The sequence below is a fragment of the Gavialis gangeticus genome, unplaced genomic scaffold, assembly GCF_001723915.1.
Source record: "Gavialis gangeticus isolate Ggan-Ray unplaced genomic scaffold, GavGan_comp1, whole genome shotgun sequence".
Taxonomy (NCBI): domain Eukaryota; kingdom Metazoa; phylum Chordata; order Crocodylia; family Gavialidae; genus Gavialis; species Gavialis gangeticus.
The window spans coordinates 71,977,704-71,999,154 of NW_017729031.1; the positions used below are offsets into that span (position 1 = coordinate 71,977,704).

General features: G+C 39.3%; 1 protein-coding gene across 2 annotated transcripts in view; it reads left to right on the plus strand.

The window, feature by feature from the left end:
• Positions 1-21,451, plus strand: part of PMS1 (PMS1 homolog 1, mismatch repair system component) — an 80,415-nt gene that overhangs the window by 13,742 nt on the left and 45,222 nt on the right. Inside the window, exons 1-2 of one of the 2 annotated variants that reach the window (XM_019523096.1) lie at positions 3,950-4,075; positions 11,038-11,201. In XM_019523096.1, the coding sequence (XP_019378641.1) occupies positions 11,148-11,201 (54 nt within the window). In that variant the 5' untranslated portion in view covers positions 3,950-4,075; positions 11,038-11,147. Of the gene's footprint in view, positions 1-3,949; positions 4,076-11,037; positions 11,202-21,451 lie in introns of those variants that run through there. The other variant, XM_019523095.1, reaches the window with a different exon arrangement.

Genomic DNA, 21,451 nt, shown 5'->3' on the forward strand with positions numbered 1-21,451 from the left:
GCATGCTATCTCCTGACCTGGAGGTACTGTAGCTGTGTTTGTGCCATGCTAAACTGCTAACACTACTTACAGTTTGGAAGGCCATGTACGTGGCATATTTTGTGTATGTCACTGCCTCAGACGGTAAGTTAGTAGTAGTGACATGTGCTTGGGCACTTTTGAGAATTCTTTGTTTTTGTGCAAAGTACCCAGCACCCTTTTGAAACCAACTGCTTTGTTAGGATCTGAGCAAATTAATATACTCAGTCTGGCTGAGATTTTGATCTTTCTCAAACTGGTTTAGGACTTACTAATGAAGATCAGAATTTCAGTCTGATATCAAACACAAATTACTCTTTAACATTTTCTTGGTTTCCATCTCTGACAATAGTTTCAGTCTTCTAAGAGCTTTTTCATCAAGTCTTGTCTACATTACAAAGTTCTACCTGTGTAACTGTCAGCTAGAGCATGATAAAATCACACCCTATAGCTGACAGGTCTGTAGAAACCCCCTCTCAGTATAGGCATAGCCCCATAGCAAAAGGATGCAGAGCTTCTGTCCACTTAAGGAGCTGGCCTAACTCTGGCAGCAGAAATGCCAGCAGAGATGTATCTTCATCAGGGGGCTTAGCCTACATAGCCCTGTCACCATAGTTATAGCAGTAGCATCCCCATTAGTTACTGTAGCCATATGATGTGGACGCAACTTATTTACACTTGTGTAACTTATTGGTTTGTACACTAGAATAACTAATATTCATATCTGGAGCAGGCATGTGATTGACTCACTGGTTATAGCTGCATGTAGTAGTTGCTTTTTCAGTGGTTTGCCACTAGCTGGTAGGTTGCCTATAATAGGCTGCTTCCTTGAGTGAAGGGTTACCCGATTGTGAAATTCATCATAGCTGTACACACACAGCTCATGTACTGGTGTTAACTAGCCCTGGTGTACAGTTGCTTATGACTTTGAGTCACAAGTAACTTTATTCCATAGTGGAGTGACTTGGTTTTGTGTAAACACCAGCATAAAGGCAGAATCCACTGATTTAAATGTCTTTTATGTCTGTACTTAGTCTTGTGAAGACATAGTTTGCTAGCTTTTGTACAGATAGTAAAAGAGTGGGACAGAGATTGTATGCAAGCCATCAAGGAGCTAGGTTTCTGCTTTGGTCTCTGACTTCAGCAATGATTCCCAGCCAGGATTTCATGGCACCCTGAGGTGCTGCAACGTTCTCTTAAGGTTGCTGCAGAGTACTGCTCAATATTTGCAGTTTGATGTGCAAACACCTATTTACATATGATAGACAACCCCACAGATTTAAAATAGGAATTCCTGCTGTCAAAAACCTTCTGACCTGTTGTGCTTTTTCCAAGTCCTTTTGCAACAGAAGAACTGTTCTGTTATTTTTCTATAGTCAAAAAAGGAGTGGAAGCTAAGACCTGGCATTTTCAGAGGGGTGCCTTCAGTTTAAGAAGGCTGAGAATTGCTGGACTAAGGCCAAGTTGCTCTCTCTTACTTAGTACAGGTGTGGGCAAAATATCCAGCTCCCCCAGGCCCTTTTGTATTTATCCAGACTCATGCTATTCATTATTTAGTACTGGAGTTTCAAGTTTTAAGGTCTTGAACATCTGTTGCTCAGCAGACTGCGAACGCTGATGTCAAAAAGGGATATTGGTAAAGATAAAGGACAGTCACTACTATCTTGTGGTTTAGGCTTTTTTTAATAGGTTGTACAGTATAACCTCGTACATCTGGAATTATCAAAAATCTGGCATTTTTTTAAAACTACGCTCCATCGGGGAGTAGCAGCAGCTGGTCTTGGAGCAGTGGAGAGAGAAGCTTGCACGCGGCGGCGGCTGCTGCCACGGTCCACCACCTGTGCCACTGATCCACATGCGATCACTGCTCTGGGACCAGTCGCTGCTCCAGTTTCAATAATCTGGAATTTTCACATTTCTGGCAGGTGCTCGATTCATTAGGTTATACTGTAGTATGAAAATCTTGCTACAAAGCTGCTTTCTTCTTAATTTGAGAAACAAAGGTAGATTGATTTTAATATAGTGATTTAATAAGAAACTTTGATTTAAATTTATTTATGTTAATTTTGTGTAGTATCTGCAGTCTGTCATAAAGAGAAGTTGCTTCTCGTTGGTTAGAAACCTTTAGGATATGTTGACTTAAAGTGCCTTAATTACAGTGTTTTACATTTTTTTTTAACTTTTTTGATAGAAAATAACGAATTATTTACTAAATAATTAATAGTTTTACTTGTAATTTGTGTCCAGCCGCTTTAGAATAGATATTGAAATTCAATCAAACAAGCAGAAATCCAAATATATCTTTTTAAAGTTTTATATAACTACATGTGAAGAACACGGGAACAACATACATCAAATGTATTTTGTTTTTATGACTGTTTGATTCACTGTTTATTTAATAAGGTATTGTCTGTAGTTCGCAAACTAAACTGATTTTGTCTTATCCAGGGTGGATTTGATTTAAAGCAAATCAATTTAAATCATGATTTAAATCACTGGTCAGGAAGCAACAACTTTAATCATTGTTTTCTGCAAAAAGTGTGTTCTTATTGTTTGATATCCTCCATTTAATTTCTTGAAACTTTCCGCTTTTAGGAGAGGTAAGGGCTTGACTGCCTACACAAACTTGCAGAGACAAGAGGGCTGATGGCTAGGTAGTCAGGTCTGTTATCTCTCATTGCCATATACTGGTGTTAACAAGGATGTTATGTCTAGGGACACAAATCCACAGATTGAGAATTGAAGTTAAGCAGCACAGGGATGCTTAATGGGATCTTCTAGCCTGAGCACTGAGTCCCATTGGATAGTGTGGTTTTCTTTAATCTTTACTAATCTATAGAGGAGCCTCTGGGAACCCCATAAGATTGGGCCCCTAATATAGTCCATGGCCCGTTGTGATCTATTTATAAAACTTTTCTAAAAGGTTACATGAATATATTGTCTCAAATAATATATAATTAGAAATTGTAATCCCTGTTCCACGATGACATCTTTGAGCTTTGACATATCTTAAATTAAAGCTATCTTTATATAGGTGTTTTTTAAAAGTATTTTAACAAAAAAAAAGAAAAAAACCAAAATACAATTAAGTAAAAAAGTCTGATTTTTAAATTTAAAAAAATCCGTTTTTTTAATTTAAAAAAATGTTGATTTTTATCCACTCTGGTCTTATCATTATACCCTCCCAATATTTTAGAATTAGTGATCTCTGCTTCTTAAAACTAATTTCAACTCCTAGATTTCTTAACTTTGAAGGAGCTAGCTAGGAGGGCAGCTAAACTGAAAGAAAACATGAATTCTGCTTCAGCAGATCAGGCTACATTGTTGAAAGCAGGTTTATCACTTCAGTAGGCTCAGGTTTCAGGAGTTTAATCATTGACTTTCTCCTGTTATATGGTTTGACTTTCTTTAAAACTTCAGCAGCAAGTATACTCCTTGAATATTATGGTATTAAATTGAAATGATTGTAATAGGATTATAATGACTCTAACTCTATTTTGAGTCTTGGCTCTGGTTTTCAGAGCATTAAGTACCCACAACTGCAACTGAAATCAGAAGAACAGTAGTTGCTCAGTTCTCTGAAACTCAGGCCCTGAGTAACTCAAGATGAAAACCCAAACTGTGGACACTTGCAGGTTGGGATCTTTATTTACCTGTGATTCTCCTCTCGGTGAAATATGGGATGATAATACTTAACCATCTTTGGAAGGGGAAAAGAAGTGTTGCTTAAAAAAACTCACCTGAAAGGGAAAGCAACTCAGTGTGTAAGACTAGGCTTGATTGCCTGAGGCCCCTTTCCTAATCATGGCAAAATTATCAAGAAAATTGAGCATACTGATCATAGAAATTTCTAAATTTCCAAACACATCTTTTCTTCATTTGTATACTCAGTTGTTTTCTCGCTGGGTAACATCCTCATGGGTAGCATAATTTCTAAATCTAAAAATTTTGCAAAATGTCAAGATTATAGAGATCTGATATAGGCACTAGTGTTTGGCTGAGGGGATATGTGCCTGTGACTTAACGCTGGTGAATCTAATCTCCAGAAGCAGAAAAGGTATGGTCACAAGCTAGGTTTTTTCTGTTTGAAAAGCAGTGCAAGACCTACACACACTAATTACGTGATGTATTAAAGATAACATGCTGTTAGTCTCTCTCTCTCTCTGTTTTGTATTTGCACTAGACCTTTGCTCTTACTTTATACAAGAGTATTGCGCTCTCCCTGGGCTGGATCCAAACCACAGGAGCTCCTCTTGGGAAAGATCTGTGGGGCTACGTTCAGGCAGCAGGCTGGGTCCAGCAATATACAGCTGTACAGAGCTGTATTCTGGCAGCACAGAGCTGGGGGAATGCAGCACTGAGGAGCCAAGGCTGTGCAGGAGCACAGAAATCTGCCTCTACAGTGGCACAGAGTTTGTGTGCACTAGTGCAGAACCATGTTCAGCTAGAGCTTTGTGCTTCTGCAAGCCACTGGCTCCTTGCCAACACATATTCCCATGCTGCCCTGCATGTCACTGTACACCCCAACTCTGCTGATCAGCTTGAGTTCTGTGCTGCCACCCAAATGCAGCTCTGTGCAACTGCACACTCCTGGCTCCGTGCAACTGCCCCGTCATGCAGAGCTCTACCTAGTTGTCAGTGCTAGGGACATGCAGAAGTGCAGAGCCAAGAGCATGTACTTCTGGTAGCCTACCAGACTACCAGAAGGCTTGATGCAATGGTTCTGTGTGCCAGATCCAGACTGTGGGCCATATGTTTGCCACCCCTGTTATACAGGATAGATAATCTTTCAGATTTGGTTCTAGCACAAACTACATCATGTTTGTTTTCTAATCCTTTACAGTGTCACCTTAGATCAATTTTTAAAGCTAATTTGAACTTTTAATTTTTTGTGCCTATTTTTATGTATTTCTATCAAATAATTATAGACATGTATGGAGAACCTAAGCCTCCTTTTTCTTTTGTCTGGTTATTTTCTATATCATAGGTAGGCAGCCTTTTCCACCTGTGGGGAAAGTGACCCATCTGGGGTCAGGGGTGGGTAGGTTGGTGCTAGGATCCAGCTGCTGTTGTCGTTCATCTCTAGTGACCTGGGGACAGGTGCCCAGAGCCAGAGCCAATCTGGCCCCTGACCTATAACCATGTTTATAGTAAGACAAGAATATATGTATTGCACTTTGTGTAATGCAGTTATAGAGCAAAAAAATTTAAATATCTCTGGCATTTTTAGTGCTATAAAATATCTCTGGTGCTGTGTTCTTACTACCTGTACTTTACATTAGATTTCTTGCTTGGAAAGTAATTTAAGATAAATTAAGTTATGGTCATTTTAATTTTGAGTAAGAGTATTTACACATGAATTTAATGGTCCTAAGAAGTTAGAAGTGATTTCACTTGATGAAGTATTTCTGCCTTGAAAAAACACTTGTAAAACAAATGGATGCCTGCATTTGTAATGAGCCAGATTGCTAGTGTTGGAGCTCCAAATCCCACATTTCCAATATAATATAGAAGTTAGTGAATGTTAATTGTATTTGTAAACTTTGTAAAGATGCAGACATGAGCATATTGTTTTATTTTATACTGGAATTAAGATGCTTTCTTATCATCTGCCTCCTGCCAAAAAACAGGTGAATGGAATTTCCCTGAGAAATTCCCTAAGTCTAAAATTAATTTGAATCTTGTACACTAAAGATGCATCACAAAAAGAAGCTGAAATTTCTGTAATAAAAACGTCAACACCTAATATATGAGGAAATTATTGGCAATGAATTTGCTTACTTCTCTGTGGCTTTAAATTTTCAGAAGTGAGCGCACGCCTATTAGGAATGGTGGAAAGAATGGCATGGCAGTGACAAAAAAAGATGGTAGGGGTGATGTGGGAAGGTGGCCTTAAAAGGAAACTAATTGCTTCTAAGGACCTTGTCACGTGGGACACTTAACAGTTTTATTTAGATTGTAGTAAGCATTACTGTACTGTATTAAAGTAAGATCATGTTCTGAGCTGTCACATGCTAACATTTACTACAGGAATGGGCAAAATACAACTGGAGGGACTTTGTCTGGCCCACAGCAGGTCCCTTGGTCCCACCTGGCTCAGCCATAGTCTGACCTGTGGTGTGTCCCAGTGCCCTTTGGGCACATGGTGGGGTTGGTGCAACTCTACAGCTGGACCACCTGGTGGCTGCAGCAAGAAGGCCTGACAGTGGTGAAGGGGAGGGCAGCTTTTCCCTCGCACCAAGCAGCAGCTTCTGCCCAGCCACTGCCGCTGCTCAGCATGGATGGGTGGTCCAGAGCAGGTGTGGGATGGGCCAGGGCTGTGCATGCAGGTTCTGGCGGGTCCACTGTGGCTGTGGCAAGTCCAGGGCAGGTGCATGGCAAGCCAGGGTCAGGGCTAGGTCTGCACACTGTTGGCAGAGGTGGGAAGGAGCCAGAAGGCACATAGGCTCCAGGCTGTTGTGGGGCAGGGGCAGAGAAGGGAAAGAAATTCTGCTGACCGGCCCACCTATGTAGCCTGTGGGCTCAAATAATTGCCCGCTTCTGGGTTACTGCAGTCTCACCTTGCTCTGGGTTGAACTTGGTTGTGTTGATTGTTAGTCTTGAACCAGCTCTGGTGCAGTCCTGGGGCCTGGATAGACAACCAGTTGATTGTCAGCTCCAGTCACTACACTGCACTGGAGTCTTGAACCAGCTCCAGTGCAGCCCCAGCCCTGAAACCAACAGTTCCTAATGCTTTTCCTCCACCTCCACTGAAAAGGAAGCGTAAAATTAAGTTGAATGTGGTACAAAAATATACGTGCCAACAAGAAGCTGAAATCTGTAATAAAAACAGACAAAAATTTTTTTGGGGGGGTTACTCTTTTTCCAGGATGTAGCTGATACATGGGCATGTTACAGCATTTATTAGCATCTTGAAGAAATCAAAAGAATGAGTCATACAATGAGAGCTCCTACTTACAAGTTATAATTTGTTTGTAACTCCTTCAGTTTTCACCTTTCCTGCATTAGGGCCTGATCCTGTTTTAACTAACTTAATCACAATTTTTTTTAAAATCTAGTTGAGTCAGATCAGGCATATTAGACCACAAATGTGTTGCACATTGTCACAAGAGTGTTTATTTTTCAATATGAGGGGAAAGATGGCTCTTGGGAAGAGCAATAAACAATAAGTAATTTTTCTAGCAGTAAATCTGCATCCTGGACCTCCTTTTGTATGTTTGGGTATAGTTCCCAAGTCTGAAATATGACATTGTAGCTTTGACTTCCTTATTTAACAACTTGTTTTTAAAATGATTGCCAGAGAGATTGCTCACAGAGCCCTATCATTCAGCTCCTGGTGCTGCCCTTGGGTCTTGGAGTTGACCCACACCATGTGGCATGTGCAAGCCCTGGGGTCCACACTGCACACGCCAGCCAGCTTGGAACCTTCACTGTACATCGCTCCTGCCTCAACCAGCCCAGGACCAGTCCCATATGCAGCACCCACTCTGGACAGTGCAGGGTAGGTGCCACATGCAGCACAGGTCCCAAACTAGCTGGGGTGTGCAGCACACCCAGTAGGAATGGGACCTGCATGCACTGGATCCAGCATGTGGCAGGGCAGGGCCATGGGCCTGATCCAGTTACACAGCTGGCCTTGTGCCATTCATCTGGCCTCTGGACTGGCCCTGTGCCACTCTTCTGGCCTATAGGGCCAGATGAGTTTGACATCTCTGGTCTAATGTACTGTCTCTTGACTTGACTTGTATCATCTCCTAGTCTTCCTTCTACTTCTTTCTCCTTGAGTGAATTCAGAAATCTTCTGATAAGATTTTCTTTCTGGTCTGCCTTTTTGACTCATTACTTTGACTTCCAAGTTTCTCCATTTTCTTCATCCTGTAAGTACCAAAGTGTCACCTGGGTACTTCAGAGCTGTTATTCAGCCTTTAAACAATGATAACATTTCTAACATTATGTCCATTATTAAACTGAGAACATGTCATTACCTTAAGGAAAGATGGATCTTGGGTGGTATTTATCAAGTGGTTGTTTCTCTAATTCATTTCTCCAAGTTGATGAATCTGAAATAAAGGATATAAAATATTTTAATAGCCCTTTAAAATGTAGACCTGTTCTGAACTCAGACAAAATGTTTGAAAGCTTTAGGACCAAATTAATGTTTTTATGTGGTATATCAAATTCTCCACCTCCCACATGAGCTGGTTGCTAGAGGCAACATGTCTGCAGGACCAAGAGAAACCTGTGAGCTTCCCTGACATGATGGGTAGTGCGTATTTGTTAGAAGTTCTTGTGGCACACTTGTACAAAAGTGGAGTCTGCTGTCTCCTTATAGTTAAAATTAGAGGTAAAGTGTAGAGGTGACTACTCTCCAAGATAAAACCAGACAAGTACTACAGTTTGAGGAGTTCTAATGATATCGCACCACTAGCTGTTATATTCTTGTTACCTCCTTCAGGGAAATTATAGGAGAGGAAAGAAGCTATTTCTTGTTCCTTACCATGCTAGCATACGTTTGTTGAAGCAGTCAGTGTGACATTGAGTGTATCTACACATGCTCATAATGTAACTGAATAAACTCCAGCACAACTTGAGCTGGAGTAAACTAATCCTGATGTCACGGTGTGCATTTAAACTCAGTCATTTACTCTACCGTCAGATAGTACCTGTGTCTGACGGGACTATCCTACACTGGAGTAAATTAATCTATTGCACCCTTATTGTGTCACGTGTAGAAGGTGATGCTTTACCATACAGTAAATTAGTCTACTGTGCAGTAAAGCATATGTGTCGACGTGCCCACTAAGGGCCATATCCAGTAAAAGTTAGGTGCTGTAATGTCTAACTTTTTAGGTGTCTACCCTATGAAGTGGACTCCAGACTTCAGATGAAGCTCCTAAACTTGCTACACAGTGCATGGTTGGACGATTAAGCCCCTTTGAATGGGATCTAAAATACTGATTATTCTCAATATGCAGCTTCTATCTAGTAGGGAAATGAGAACCACTGAATTTTAAATAAAAAAAACAAAAACAAACCTCTAGGGTTAATGGCGGTAGAGCAGAGTTGTTCAGAATTGCAGCTTTGAAATTAGGTACCTGAGTTTTGCCTGTGCCTTTTTTGGATCTGGCATCAGTGGTTTTTACTGAGGGCCTGATCTGAAGCCCATGGAAATCTACTGACTCAAATCAACCTTGGTGGGCTTTGCATAAGGGTGATGCTGCTGTCTTTTGTCTTTATTAGAATTGTGGAATGAGTCCTGTTGAAATGCAAGTTCTCCAGTCTCTACTCTATTAATCTTCTCTTTATATAAGATAACACTGTGTACTTATAAACTGTATTTTGTATAATTATATTTGATTGCATTAAATAGGCCAGTAGTTCTTCCTGTCAGTTAGCATATAATATATACAAGGTATTCAGGGCAGGAAACATTGTTATGTTTGTACAGGGCCCAGCACAATGTATTTCTGTCCTGTAGGTGTCACCACAGCATAAATAATAATTAAGTGTTGTAACAAAGATTTATTTCCTCCTCATCCACTTGGATACATCAGGCTGAGTGTCTAGATCTGTTGTATACTACAGTAATGAAAGTTAGATTTACCATGCATTGAAAGATCCTTTAGTTTGATTTAGGAGTTGATCCTTATTACTATCAGCATGCAAAAAAAAAACAACCCTTCACACTGAAATCAAAACCACACCTTTATATATTACAGCTATAAATGGCTGACTTTGTAAGCTGATATAGTACATACATCATAAATTATACCAGGGAGCATTTGGCATGCCTGGAATTTAATCAGGGTGCTCATTGAGTGAGCTAAACTGAGAGAGGAGAGCAGTTAAATCTTAAGAATTTTCTTGTAAAAGATGATAGTGCCTCCTCTAGTTTGCTAGTTAATATTTTAGATGGCATAGACATTTTTAGACTTTCCTAACCTTAGCAAATTTTTACTCTATCTGAATTGGGTATAAAAATCCTTAGTTTTGTCATCTTCCTCAAACGAGAGCTTATTGCCGTAACCTGCTGTGTTTAAAAAAAACAAAAAACAAAAAACCAAAAACAAACAAACAAACAAAAAAACCATAAATCTTCATAGAGGAATAATGGGGAAATGCTTTCTCTTACAGTATGTATAAAAATAGTGCTGATTCATGTTTTATATGTTTTTTTTAATCCAAATGACTGTATTGGTGACAGTTCTCAGGCAGAAGCTTAAGGTAAGGGTGGTTCAGAGAGGCATGAGCTTTTGCAGACAGCCTACTTTGTCAGACTTGGTGTGTTCAGTAAATAGATCAACAGTTTCTGAAGGAGGCTTTTCACTAGCTTGAACTTTTATGGAATTAAATACAATATTGCTCCTTCCTTCTGTGTGGTGCTTAATCACTTATTTCTCTTTTTTCCTGCTTAAACAAATTTGGGTATTAACTAGTATTTACTTCCTGGCTTTTAGATGCCCGTGTAATGACTTGTGCATCAGGAAAAAGTGTATGGGCTTTTCTCATCTTAGCTATATTATAGGCAGAAAGTTGGGGAGAGATTTATTACAGTATTATATACAGTGTCAGAGATTAATGGACCTGCATTACAACAGATTCAGCACAGTTAATTTTTAGGCTTAGATTAGTGGTGCCTACTAGTAACAGACAGACAGAGATCAGCCTGCCTCCCTCCTATTTACAAGATAAAATTGAATTTGCAAATCCTTGCAGTTTGAAAGAAATAGAAAATGTGTAACTTCTATGTCAAGTAGTTTAAGCAAAACTCTGGATGAAAGACAAGACCAGCTTGCACAGCTGTGAGATCTAACAAAGCAGCTGTAGAATTGATGTTAATTTAGCAGTATATTTTTTTTCCTTTCAGGCATGCACCATTCTAATTAACATTAAGAATTATGTGCATTCAGCTATTGGGAAGAATAGCGTCTTTCAGCAGAAGTGTGGCTTTCTTCACAACCAGGTAATCATATACTTCTAAGATTAACTTTACCCATTTCTTTCACTTCTTGTTTACAGGTACAACAGTAACTGTCCTGAAGCTGTTTAAGAATCTTCCAGTAAGAAAACAATTTTATTCAACAGCTAAAAAATGTAAGGATGAACTAAAAAAAATTCAAGATCTTCTAATGGCATATGGCATTATAAAACCAGAACTTCGGATAATCTTAACACATAACAAGGTAAAAGTTGCATACCCTGTGCTGACTATCATAAATCTATGATGATTTTGTGCTGGTAAGATTTGCTAAAATTATGGAGCAGGAGTCTGAGCTTCATCCTTATTCTGAATTTGTATGCTTATGATGACTTAAATATTAGATGTTTATGGTCATGCTTTTAAAGCAATCTCAGCTATACCTCCTGATTTATCAAATCAAACCTGATTTGATGTATATGAAGCTGGTTGGTAACTGTAGTTTCTCTTATTTGTTGGACATCAATATGCTTGGTGCTCTTCAAAACGAAGGCATGACCCTGCCTCCATCTTGCTTAATAAAGGTCTGATACATTGCTATTTGAGGTTAATGGAAAAGCTTCTACTGAAACAGACCCTAAGTAGATGGAGACATCTGTACTTACAAGTTATTAGTATTCAGGCAGCTGAACTGTATTAGGTTAACATAGGAATTAAATAGTCTTTCCTGCCTAAACCTGTATATAGACTTCACAATTGTGCATCTCAAGAGAGATGTTTTACGTGTGTAAGACTAAAAAGACATCATTATAACTTTGTGGTCTTCTATAGAGTTGATCCTGATTTACATCAGGTATAAAGTAGAGCAGGGATGGCCAACCTGTGGCATGAATGTCACAAATGGCATGGGCAGCCTCTGTGTGTGGCATGTAGCAGATCAAGGAGGGGAGCAGGCAATAGATATAGGAGGAAACAGAAGGCAGAGCAGGAGATCGGACAGGGAACAAGAAGTAGAGCAGCAAATAGTCATGGAAGGGGGCTAGAGTTGCACTTGGGGAGGTTACAGGGCTAATTTCTGGCATACTGTCGAACAGGTTGGCCCCACTGAAGCAGAGCAAAATCAAAGCGAGTGGATCCAATCATCAGATTGGAGTGAGCTAACAGTCAGTCAGCCTGGTTTTATAAGATCATAGGAAAGTAGGGCTAGAAGGGACTTTGCAAAGTCATCTAGTCCAGCCCCTGCTCAAGACAGGATCATCTCTGACTTAAACCAACCTAGCCAAGTTTTTGTCCAACCTGCTTTTGAAAGTTTCCAAGAATGGAGATTCTGCAACCTCTCTGAGTAGCCTGCTTGATCACCCTCAAAGTCAGAACGTTGATTTAGAGAAAGTGGTAAATATTATGTTTACAAAATGTTTATGCTATCACGGAAAATAAAGAGTGACACCTAATGGCCAAATAAATTATTCCTTTAGTAGTTCTGTGACTTTATGAATGCCGTCAGATGACTAGACTTAAAGCCATGCAGTGTATTCATCATTTTAAAACTTACATGGTTTGTCTTGCAACTTCCTGATCTTCTATATCAGATGCTTAACCTCAGGCCAAATTAGGCCTGAAGACCGTGGCATCTGGTCTGTGGGGCTTCTCACAGGTTGGGAAATTTGGTGGCAGGGGAGCAGTGGCAATTAATAACGCTACCTCTCCTCCACTGCCAAATTCTCCAGCTCTGCAGGACTGGAATGGGTCGTGGCCACACCTCTTTCCCTTCCACAGCCAGATTGGGGTCCACACACCTGGACTGGGCCTCCACCACATCTCTCCAACATGCTGGATTGGGCTCACTGACTGGATCCCACCCGTGGATGAACTGGGCACTGCCCATCCAGACCATGCCACTGCCCATCCAGGCGAAAAGGTTCAACACCGCTGTTCTATACATTAGCTTGCTTCTTGTTAGACCTAGTCTCCGCATCCTTTCGACTGGTTCAAATTCAAAAGCATAACATTGGCATGACAGAAGTACTGCTGAAATTTAAGAGTGCCTGTACATGTGCTGAGAGGCTACTCTGATACCCTGTAATTATTGTGCATTGGAGCAGACTCAATAGTCTGCTGGATTGTGCTAATTAGCTCACTCCAGCTAGCCTCCATGTCTTGTGTATCAGCGTTCCCACGCTTCAGAATGACAGCAGGGGCACTTTATATACAGCTCATTCGAACTATAGTTAAAGTGCCCTTGCCACCCTCTTTGAAGTGTGGGGATGCTGATACATGAGACACTCTGGGTGCTTTATTTAGAGTAGCTTTCGGAGCTGCTCTAATTAAAGCACCCCCTGTCACCCCTGGAGCACGTGTGAAAATGCCCTTTACATGCAAACATTTAAGAATTTGTTAAGAGCAGAGAGGAGTTGTAGTCTATGGCTAGGGCTTCTAGGTGCATTAGTAATCTATGTGAAACTACTACTAGAGTGATCAAAGTATCTGATAGGATTTTATGTCATTGCAGATGGTTCTTTCATATGTCTTCATCTCTGACTTAGTTGCAGGTTGTTATGACTTGATTTTTCTTTGTCTCTTTCTTTTTCCTCAAACTCTGCCAAGTCTTTCTCTACTATATTTTAATTCAAGCCATTTGTTCTTACTGGTAACCTTGAATGCATCTCTTCCGTATACTATTCTTTTTTTTCTGAACATTCATACAGGAAATGTCACTGTGCTTAAGTTCCCTAAACAGTCACATTTATTGTGGTGTTATATTGTCTGGTTTCCCTCAGCTAGTATGACAGTAGCCACAATCAAAACCTTCCTCATTGCTGAAGTTTGCCACAAGGCAAATTAAACATTTTCTATTTTTATTAGAGGGAAAAAATACCTTGAAAATATTTTTATCTTTCTCCTTGCTCAAATTTAGATTTTAAAAGTTTGGTTGTTCTGAAGGCTTGTGATCCTTAAAGTTGTGGGTTTTGGTATTTTTTGTTGCTTATGGGAATCTCACAATTAAGAGAGCTAGTTACTTTTAAAAAAATCAGAAAGTTGTTTTGGGTTTTTTTTTAAAAATTTTGTGCTGAAAATTTCTCCAGTCTATTGGCTTGGGAAGGAAGTTGTTTTTTGTATATAAATATAAAAATGTTTCATGGCTTATAATGCTTAAACATGTGATTTCTGCTTTTGAAAACTGACTGTAAAAATTTCAGGTTTTATGTTTGTTGCCACTCACTCTTCTCCAAACTGGATGTACATATCTGAAAAATAAGAAGACATTTTTCAACCTGTCAATCGTGTCAGTTTGCACTGGGCTCTAAGTGCACTGCATTATTACCAGAAATAGTATTTATGCAGACTAGTTACACTTCTTTACCTCCATTCTGAAGCTCCATCATACTATGTTCTCTGGGGCACCAGTGAACTCATATTGATTTTTGTTAGGTTTTCATAGTTTCATAGTAGCTAGGGTCAGGAGGGACCTAAACAGATCATCTAGCCTGACCCCCTGCCACAGGCAGGAATGAATGCTGGGTTCACAGGACCCCAGACAGGTGATCATCCAAACTCCTCTTGAATTTGCCCAAGGTAGGGGCGAGGACCACTTCCCTGGGAAGCTGGTTTCAGATTTTGGCCACCCTAACTGTAAAATATCGCCTTCTGATCACTAACCTAAACCTATCTTCCATCAGCTTATTACCATTGTTCCTTGTCACCCCAGGTGGTGCTGGGGAAAAAAGGGCTCTACCTATTTGCTGTTGATCTCCCCTGATGAGTTTATAGGCAGCCACCAGGTCCCCCCTCAGCCTCCTGTTGCTGAGGTTGAACAGGTTCAGGTCCCTCAGTCTCTTCTCGTAGGGCCTGTCCTGCTGCCCTCTCACCAAGCGGGTGGCCTTCCCCTTAACAGCTGCAAATTTGTATGTCTAAATCATTGTTTTGCTGAGGGACAAGTAGGATTAAATTCTAACTCTTGTCTATTTTTGTTGGCTTTGCACAACAGAAGCAAACTACATTAACATTTGTTTTGCCTACAGAAGTTACTCATAAAGCACACAGACAGATTTGTTGAGTAAGAAGGTGCCATTTTTACAGAATCAGTTTTTAGAACAGAACTCTATCTCAAAGCTTGGAAAAAATAGAAATTTAGGTGGGGGAAGAGAGAAGAATCCTGAAGGTGGGGGTGCGGAAATAGTAAGAAAATGTTGAGAATACAGTGTAGTTAACAGAAAATCGGTAGGATCCTGTAGATAAAGAATTGGGATAGAGGAAGAATATTCACCATTAGTATTTAAATTGGTTCGTTTGATCACATCCTACATAACTCAAATAATGATCATATGTCTGCTAGTCCTTCAAATCTAGTCTTTTTAAATTGGAATGTGGCAATGTTGGTGTGTTTAAAATATTTCATGATCTAAAACATGAAGATTTAGAAGCCTAGCTTGCTCAGTTTGTAGACTTGGGACCATTTTACCTGTGCAAAGACAGTAGCAGCCAAATGATCTTCTCATACAAGAGCTGCTTGATGTTTCTCAAATGGTGGTCTCAGTCCAGTTCCTTGTGAACAAATATCTCTAACTACATACCAGCTGTTTCAGGAAAGCTATCAAAACTGAATCATCTTGGCCTTTCCTAAAGACTGATTGATCTTTTTATCCTCAGAGGTAGTTGCCACAGTGCAGGACTCTTGCACTCTGTGTAATATAGAATAGTAAACTGTCACTGCTGCTCGTTGTACTCTGTACTTGCTCTAAGGGTACAAGTGGCATTGATTTTTTTGGGGCTGTCTATCTTGTGTCTTCTCCCAAGCTATAAATTTATGTGAAATAAAAATGAAAATAGGAAAGGAAAATCAAAGCTGCTTACAGATTTTTCAACACAAGGGGTCACTCATCAGCTGTTGCTCAATGCATATTTGTACAGTATTGAAATAGTCTGAATACAGGTTTGGTTTTGTTCTTCACTTTGTATTCCTTTTGCTGCCTGATTTTACTCTAGCTTTTAGAGGTTCTTCTGAATTCTTACGTGTAAAAGCTTTCAGGTTTTTTTACCTGAAGACTCTTTTACAGCTATACTACTGTTCATGGATGCTAAAGAATAGCACTACCATAAAACTAAATTAATCCAGATGAATAGATTTGTCTCCCTTGTGTTGTTTCTACGAGATGACTGTGCACTGGAAAGGTACTCAAGCATGTATTATGTGCTGTAAGTGTTTTAGGTTATAATGTGTTTGTTTGAAATACCCAAGAATAAGAATAGACAACAATTTAGGATACCAGTAATTCTCATGGAATACGTGTCTTTATGAATAAGATAACATAGTAAATGTGTACATGTAACAATTCAAAGTAGAGACCTACGCTTGTCTGATTTTAAAGGCCTGCTTCCAACCTGAACCCGATATTGTACAAACAGACCTGAACCCACAGCTCGCATTAGTAAGTCTTTTTACCCATGGACTGACCCGACCTGCTTTAGGCAAACCTGTGACCCAACACACTGCTGACAGACATGAAAAAAGAAAACCATGCTTTTTCCGGAAGCAGCAGCATGTTAGATCAGCCTGGCTCCATAGCATGTGTATAGATTGGGCGTTTCAGCTAGGCTTTTTGGTGCTTTTATCTAATAGCTGATTCAGTCAGTTATTAGATAGAAGCACCAAAACCCCACTGCTATAGTACCCAATCTATACAGCTGTTGGGCAAGCCCTGTCTAACTGATGCACTACCTCTTCTGGGCATGTGTTAGGGAGCTGCTGACAGATGTTAATAAAACACAAACCCCAAAATGTGACTTACCAGAAGAAGCAGTGCGTTAGTGTTCAAAATGGCTATGAAGGAGTCATAGATTTCATAGACATTAGGGGCTCACGAGACTGAGTCCAAAATGTGAAGTAGTTCACATACTCAACCAAACCCTGTTGCAGCCAAAGTGATGGGGGGGAAGGGAGCAGTGGCTGGGTGAGAGCCTGAGGGCTAGAATTTAACCCCTCGTAGGCGGCACGTGGCCTGCGGGTTGCAAGTTGGACAGCCCTGATCTAATGTATTGCATTGCAGGGGACCAAGAAAATGAATGGTAAAAACAGTACAAACCAAGGAAAGCCTTTAACCAAAGGCCATCACTGAGTAATAAATGAAAGGAAAGTGAGAACTCTAGCTTTTGCCTCAGTGTGGGTGTAGTGTGCAAAGAGTCCAAAACATGTAAAAGTGAATGTCTAAGATTAGGTATTTAAATATATTTAGCTACCTGCACATGACAGGTGCTGAACATATTTGGAAATCAGGACTTGCCTAAAGGATTTAAGTCTTTAAGCGCACCAGTTGGGAATCCCCACAGACTCCAAAACAGTGATCCTCAACCAAGTGCCATGAGGTCCTTGTAAGGGTGTCACAGGGTGCCATGCAGTGTTAGGATCATTACGTGGGTAAACAACTACACGATTTACAAGATAAACCCAGAGATTTCAAATAGGAGATTTCAAATCCACAGCGTCAAAAATATTCTGACCTGTTGTCGTCTTTCTATGCTCTTTACGACAGATGAATTGCTCTGTTATTTTTCCATAATCAAAAGAGTGAAAGCTAAGAGCTGGTATTTTCTGAGAAGTATTTTGAGTTTATTGCGAGAGTGTCTTGAGTATAAAAAGGTAGAGAACTACTGCTCTAGAGCATGCTGTTGTGTTACCACTTATTAAACAGTGGGTACTGTGTTACTTTTGAAGAAGCTTTTTAGAATTTATCTTGACCTTTAGGCAGTCTAGTTTGACTTGTCATACTGGTTTCTTAGTTTATATGAAGAAATAACAGCTCTTCCTGCCTTTAGCTTATTTTGTAGTAAAGTAAGGAAAAAAATATATATATATCTACTTACTCTTCCTGGCATTTATTACTGTAGTATTTTTATAAATTACTTTCAGAAATAGGGAGTACTTGGCTGCTTTTGTTTCTGTTCAAAATGTTTTGTTTTCATTAGTAATAAATAATGAAACACTTTGCAGGTCAGCCCTTGAAGTACTATAGCTATTTTGACAACTTGGATTAGTTAGTGCTCCTTCTTTTTATGAAGGTTTATCCTGCCAAGACATTCTTTGAATACTGATAATGTTGATCTTCTTGCCAGTATGGTTATGTTAGAAAGAGGTATTTTTCTTCTTTCATCACCACGTTCCTTGAAAGCATATTGAATAATGAGACAGCCGAATGGGAGTAATTTACAAGAGGATTCAGTGAGTTTATTTAAAGTTAACATTATCTGGAGAAGCACTAGGAACGTTCCAGAGTTAGCTACTGTTGTTTAAACAGTGTCAAACTCTTTCACCCAAAATGCTGTGTTCCAGCCACCTGTAATTTCCTGTTATAATTGACTCGTTAAAAGGAGGCTGTCCCTTGGAATTGTAGCTTTCTCATAATCATTGCATCTAAAAGCAGTGCCAGGTTCTTCTTGGCTATTTTAAAAACCGTAACCTCTAGTTAAATTATTAATATGCTTGGGAAATATTTGTATTCAATTAGGCTTAGTGTTTGTGAACTTCCTTAACGTGTTGAAAGGAAGGCAATATGTTTAGGTCATAATGAGTGTTTCATTCCAGGCATCTGTTCCCCCTCCTATCCTCCACAACTTGTAAAAATGAGAGAGTCATGTTTTAGGCTGCGTTGTCTTAGATGCAGCACTATTGGTAAAATTATTGAGATGATGTGTCCTATAAGCTCCGCTGCCCCGCAGAAATGTTTTGGAAGCAGGACCAAGCAGCAAGGGAGTGCAGCTAGAGCTGTGATACCCTGAGGCTGGAAGGTAATCTTTAAGTAAAGGGTGGAAGAGATGATCTTGCTCCCAAACACAGCTTAGTAAGTGAATGGGTTTGGGAATCAAACTGCTTTGTAAGGGAGCAATCAGTTGGAGTATCGGGGCAATAGGTATCACTTTGCATAATATCACTTGTGTCATACCTAATCTTCTTTCTGGATCTTGCACCAAGTAAACTTCACCCATACCTAAATCTAGGGCCTCAGAATACAGATTTACTACCTTTCCCAATTCCTGTATCAGAGAAACCTGCCTAAAGAATCAGGTTAGTTCTTTATATTTTTAAAATGCAACAGTCAGCAGTTTGGTCCCAGATAGTTTAAAGCCTAACTTTGTGTTGATTTTTGGAGGTTGGGGGAGTGGGAGCCAAGAGAGAAATTTGAACTCTGTGTGCCTCATCTGAAAAATTCATGTTTTTGGTGTCTCTGTATCTGGCAGTCAGCTTTATAATAGCTTTACACGAATACTGTTGTTCAAATAATGCCTTAGTTTCCTACTGTTCATCCTGATGCAGTATAAGGTATATAAACCTGGAAGTCCCTCCTTTGAGTCCAGAAGTGTCCAGAATAGTCTTTAGTGCTATTCTGGCAGAGAGTTCATAACCCTAGTTAAAAAATACTTATTCTTTTTAGTTAGTTTAAATACTGCTGAGGTCTTTGCCTCAATGACATCATCCTATGGCAATGAATTTCCACAATCTAAAAATGCGCTATGAGGGGAAATTATTTCCTCTTATTAGGTTTGATTTTGCTGCTCTCAGTTCCATTGCAAGAACTCTAATTCTCATATTATACAAGTTAGGGCTAGATTTTTAAAAATATTTAGGCACCAAACTCATTGGTTTGTCTAAATACCATTTAAAGTCTGATTATTGGTGAATGAAAATCCTTCATCTATCATTTTAGTGTTTATTTTGAATATTTTCATCATGACTCTTTTCTAAGATGAACTGTAAATTTTCAAAGTTCAAGGCCTCTTTGCAGTCTTGTTGCCTGTCTCTGTCATCTAATTCTGCAGTTGCTTTTCATTTTTTTGAGATAGGGTGGCCACAATTGAATCCAGTATTGTAGATGAGGAAAAGCTATTTATTTTAATAATACTGTTATAGTGTTTTTATATATTCTATTCCATTCCTTTGTGCATTTGATCATTTTTGTTCACTTTTTAGATTCCTTCCCTGCGTTACATGATCTTGAACTAAGCTCCAAAACATGAGTCTAACAATGTTGAATTAGGCTTCTAATAATAATAGCCTCAAAGAATACAGTGGAATTATGATGAGTGGGTGTTCATAACCTTAATGTTTGGCTGAATTTGATATTTAAAATATATTTTCTCAGGACAAATGACAATGTAATTATACTGGCACAACAATAGAAATGCAACTGTTAATTGGACCACATATTTAGAGTTCCTGTTTAGTAAAGTTGGCTCTTCCAAAGGTGCAGTTTACTGCTTTATTTTCCTCAATATTTTTGTTATGCATTTTGTTTATAATGAAGGTACGTACATCTGTCGCTTTAACTGCTAACAGTAATAGCTTTGAATCACAAGCTTTTCAAAGTTCTGTATACTTTGGGAAAAACTCCCATTGACTTCAGTGTGCTTTGGATCAGGCAGTAGAGAAGTATAGAAAGTGGGGAATTGGTGCCCTGTGATTGGAATTTTTCTTTTGAGAAGCAGATCTTGTGTATGTGTGCTTGTAGATTTGTGATCTTCATGCATAAAATCCTTCTAGAAGCACTTTAAGGCTGAAGCATTCTTCAAGATAAAAGTAGGAGATGTCAGGAACCCAGCTACAATATGGTGATCCCGCAAACTCTACATTTTATCCTCAGTTTCCAACTTACTGTTCTTTTTAATTCAGAGAGAATTCAGGTTCTGTAAAGGTGCTTTATTTGAAGTATTACAAACCGCATACCAACAGAAGTGACACATCCTCTACACTTGCAATATAGGCTTCCTTAGTACTTTCCAGCCAGTGAGCTGCAACCCTGACCTGGAGAGTAATTTAGTCTTTATGTTCATTCACTCTTGAGTATATTTGCAGGATAGGCAGGGAGCTAATTATGGTGTTTTTTTGTGAAGTGGACACCTGTCCACTAGAACATATACTGAGACCATCAACTCATTTTACATCAGCAACTGAACAGCTGTCAGATGGTAACAACTTTCGATCACCACCAACCTGGGCTGAATTTGAACTGGTGACCTAGAGGTGAAATGCTCTATATCCTATTACTAATTCCTTGAGGCCTCTGGTTTCCCATCCATCACAGTTTTCAAATGACAGTGCATATCAGAATTCTCTTAACAATAACTGGCTCAAATATACAGTATGTATTTCAATATCTAATACGTGCTTCAGGTTTTTTGTATGTTATGTGCTTAAGCGAGAGATTAGTAGAGGAAAACAAGAGCCTGTTATTGTCGTAACTTCTTGGAAGTGAGCCTTTTTGTTAGTAAAGTTGTGCTCTTGCAGTTGTTTTGTTACAGTGATGTTTTGTGTTGCTTTGATTAATAACTACCAAAATGAAGTGTTTTGATGCTTTTAAAAATGACATTCAATTCTCAGTCTCCAGTTATGTCATCCTGTAATCTTACTGATTTTTATATATGGTTTTTCATGACAAGAAAGTTAAATGAAATCTAGTGTAAAAACAGTCAACAGTAGTTTTTATTTGAGTAACTCTGCTTCAGAATTGGTTATGACATGTGGAATTG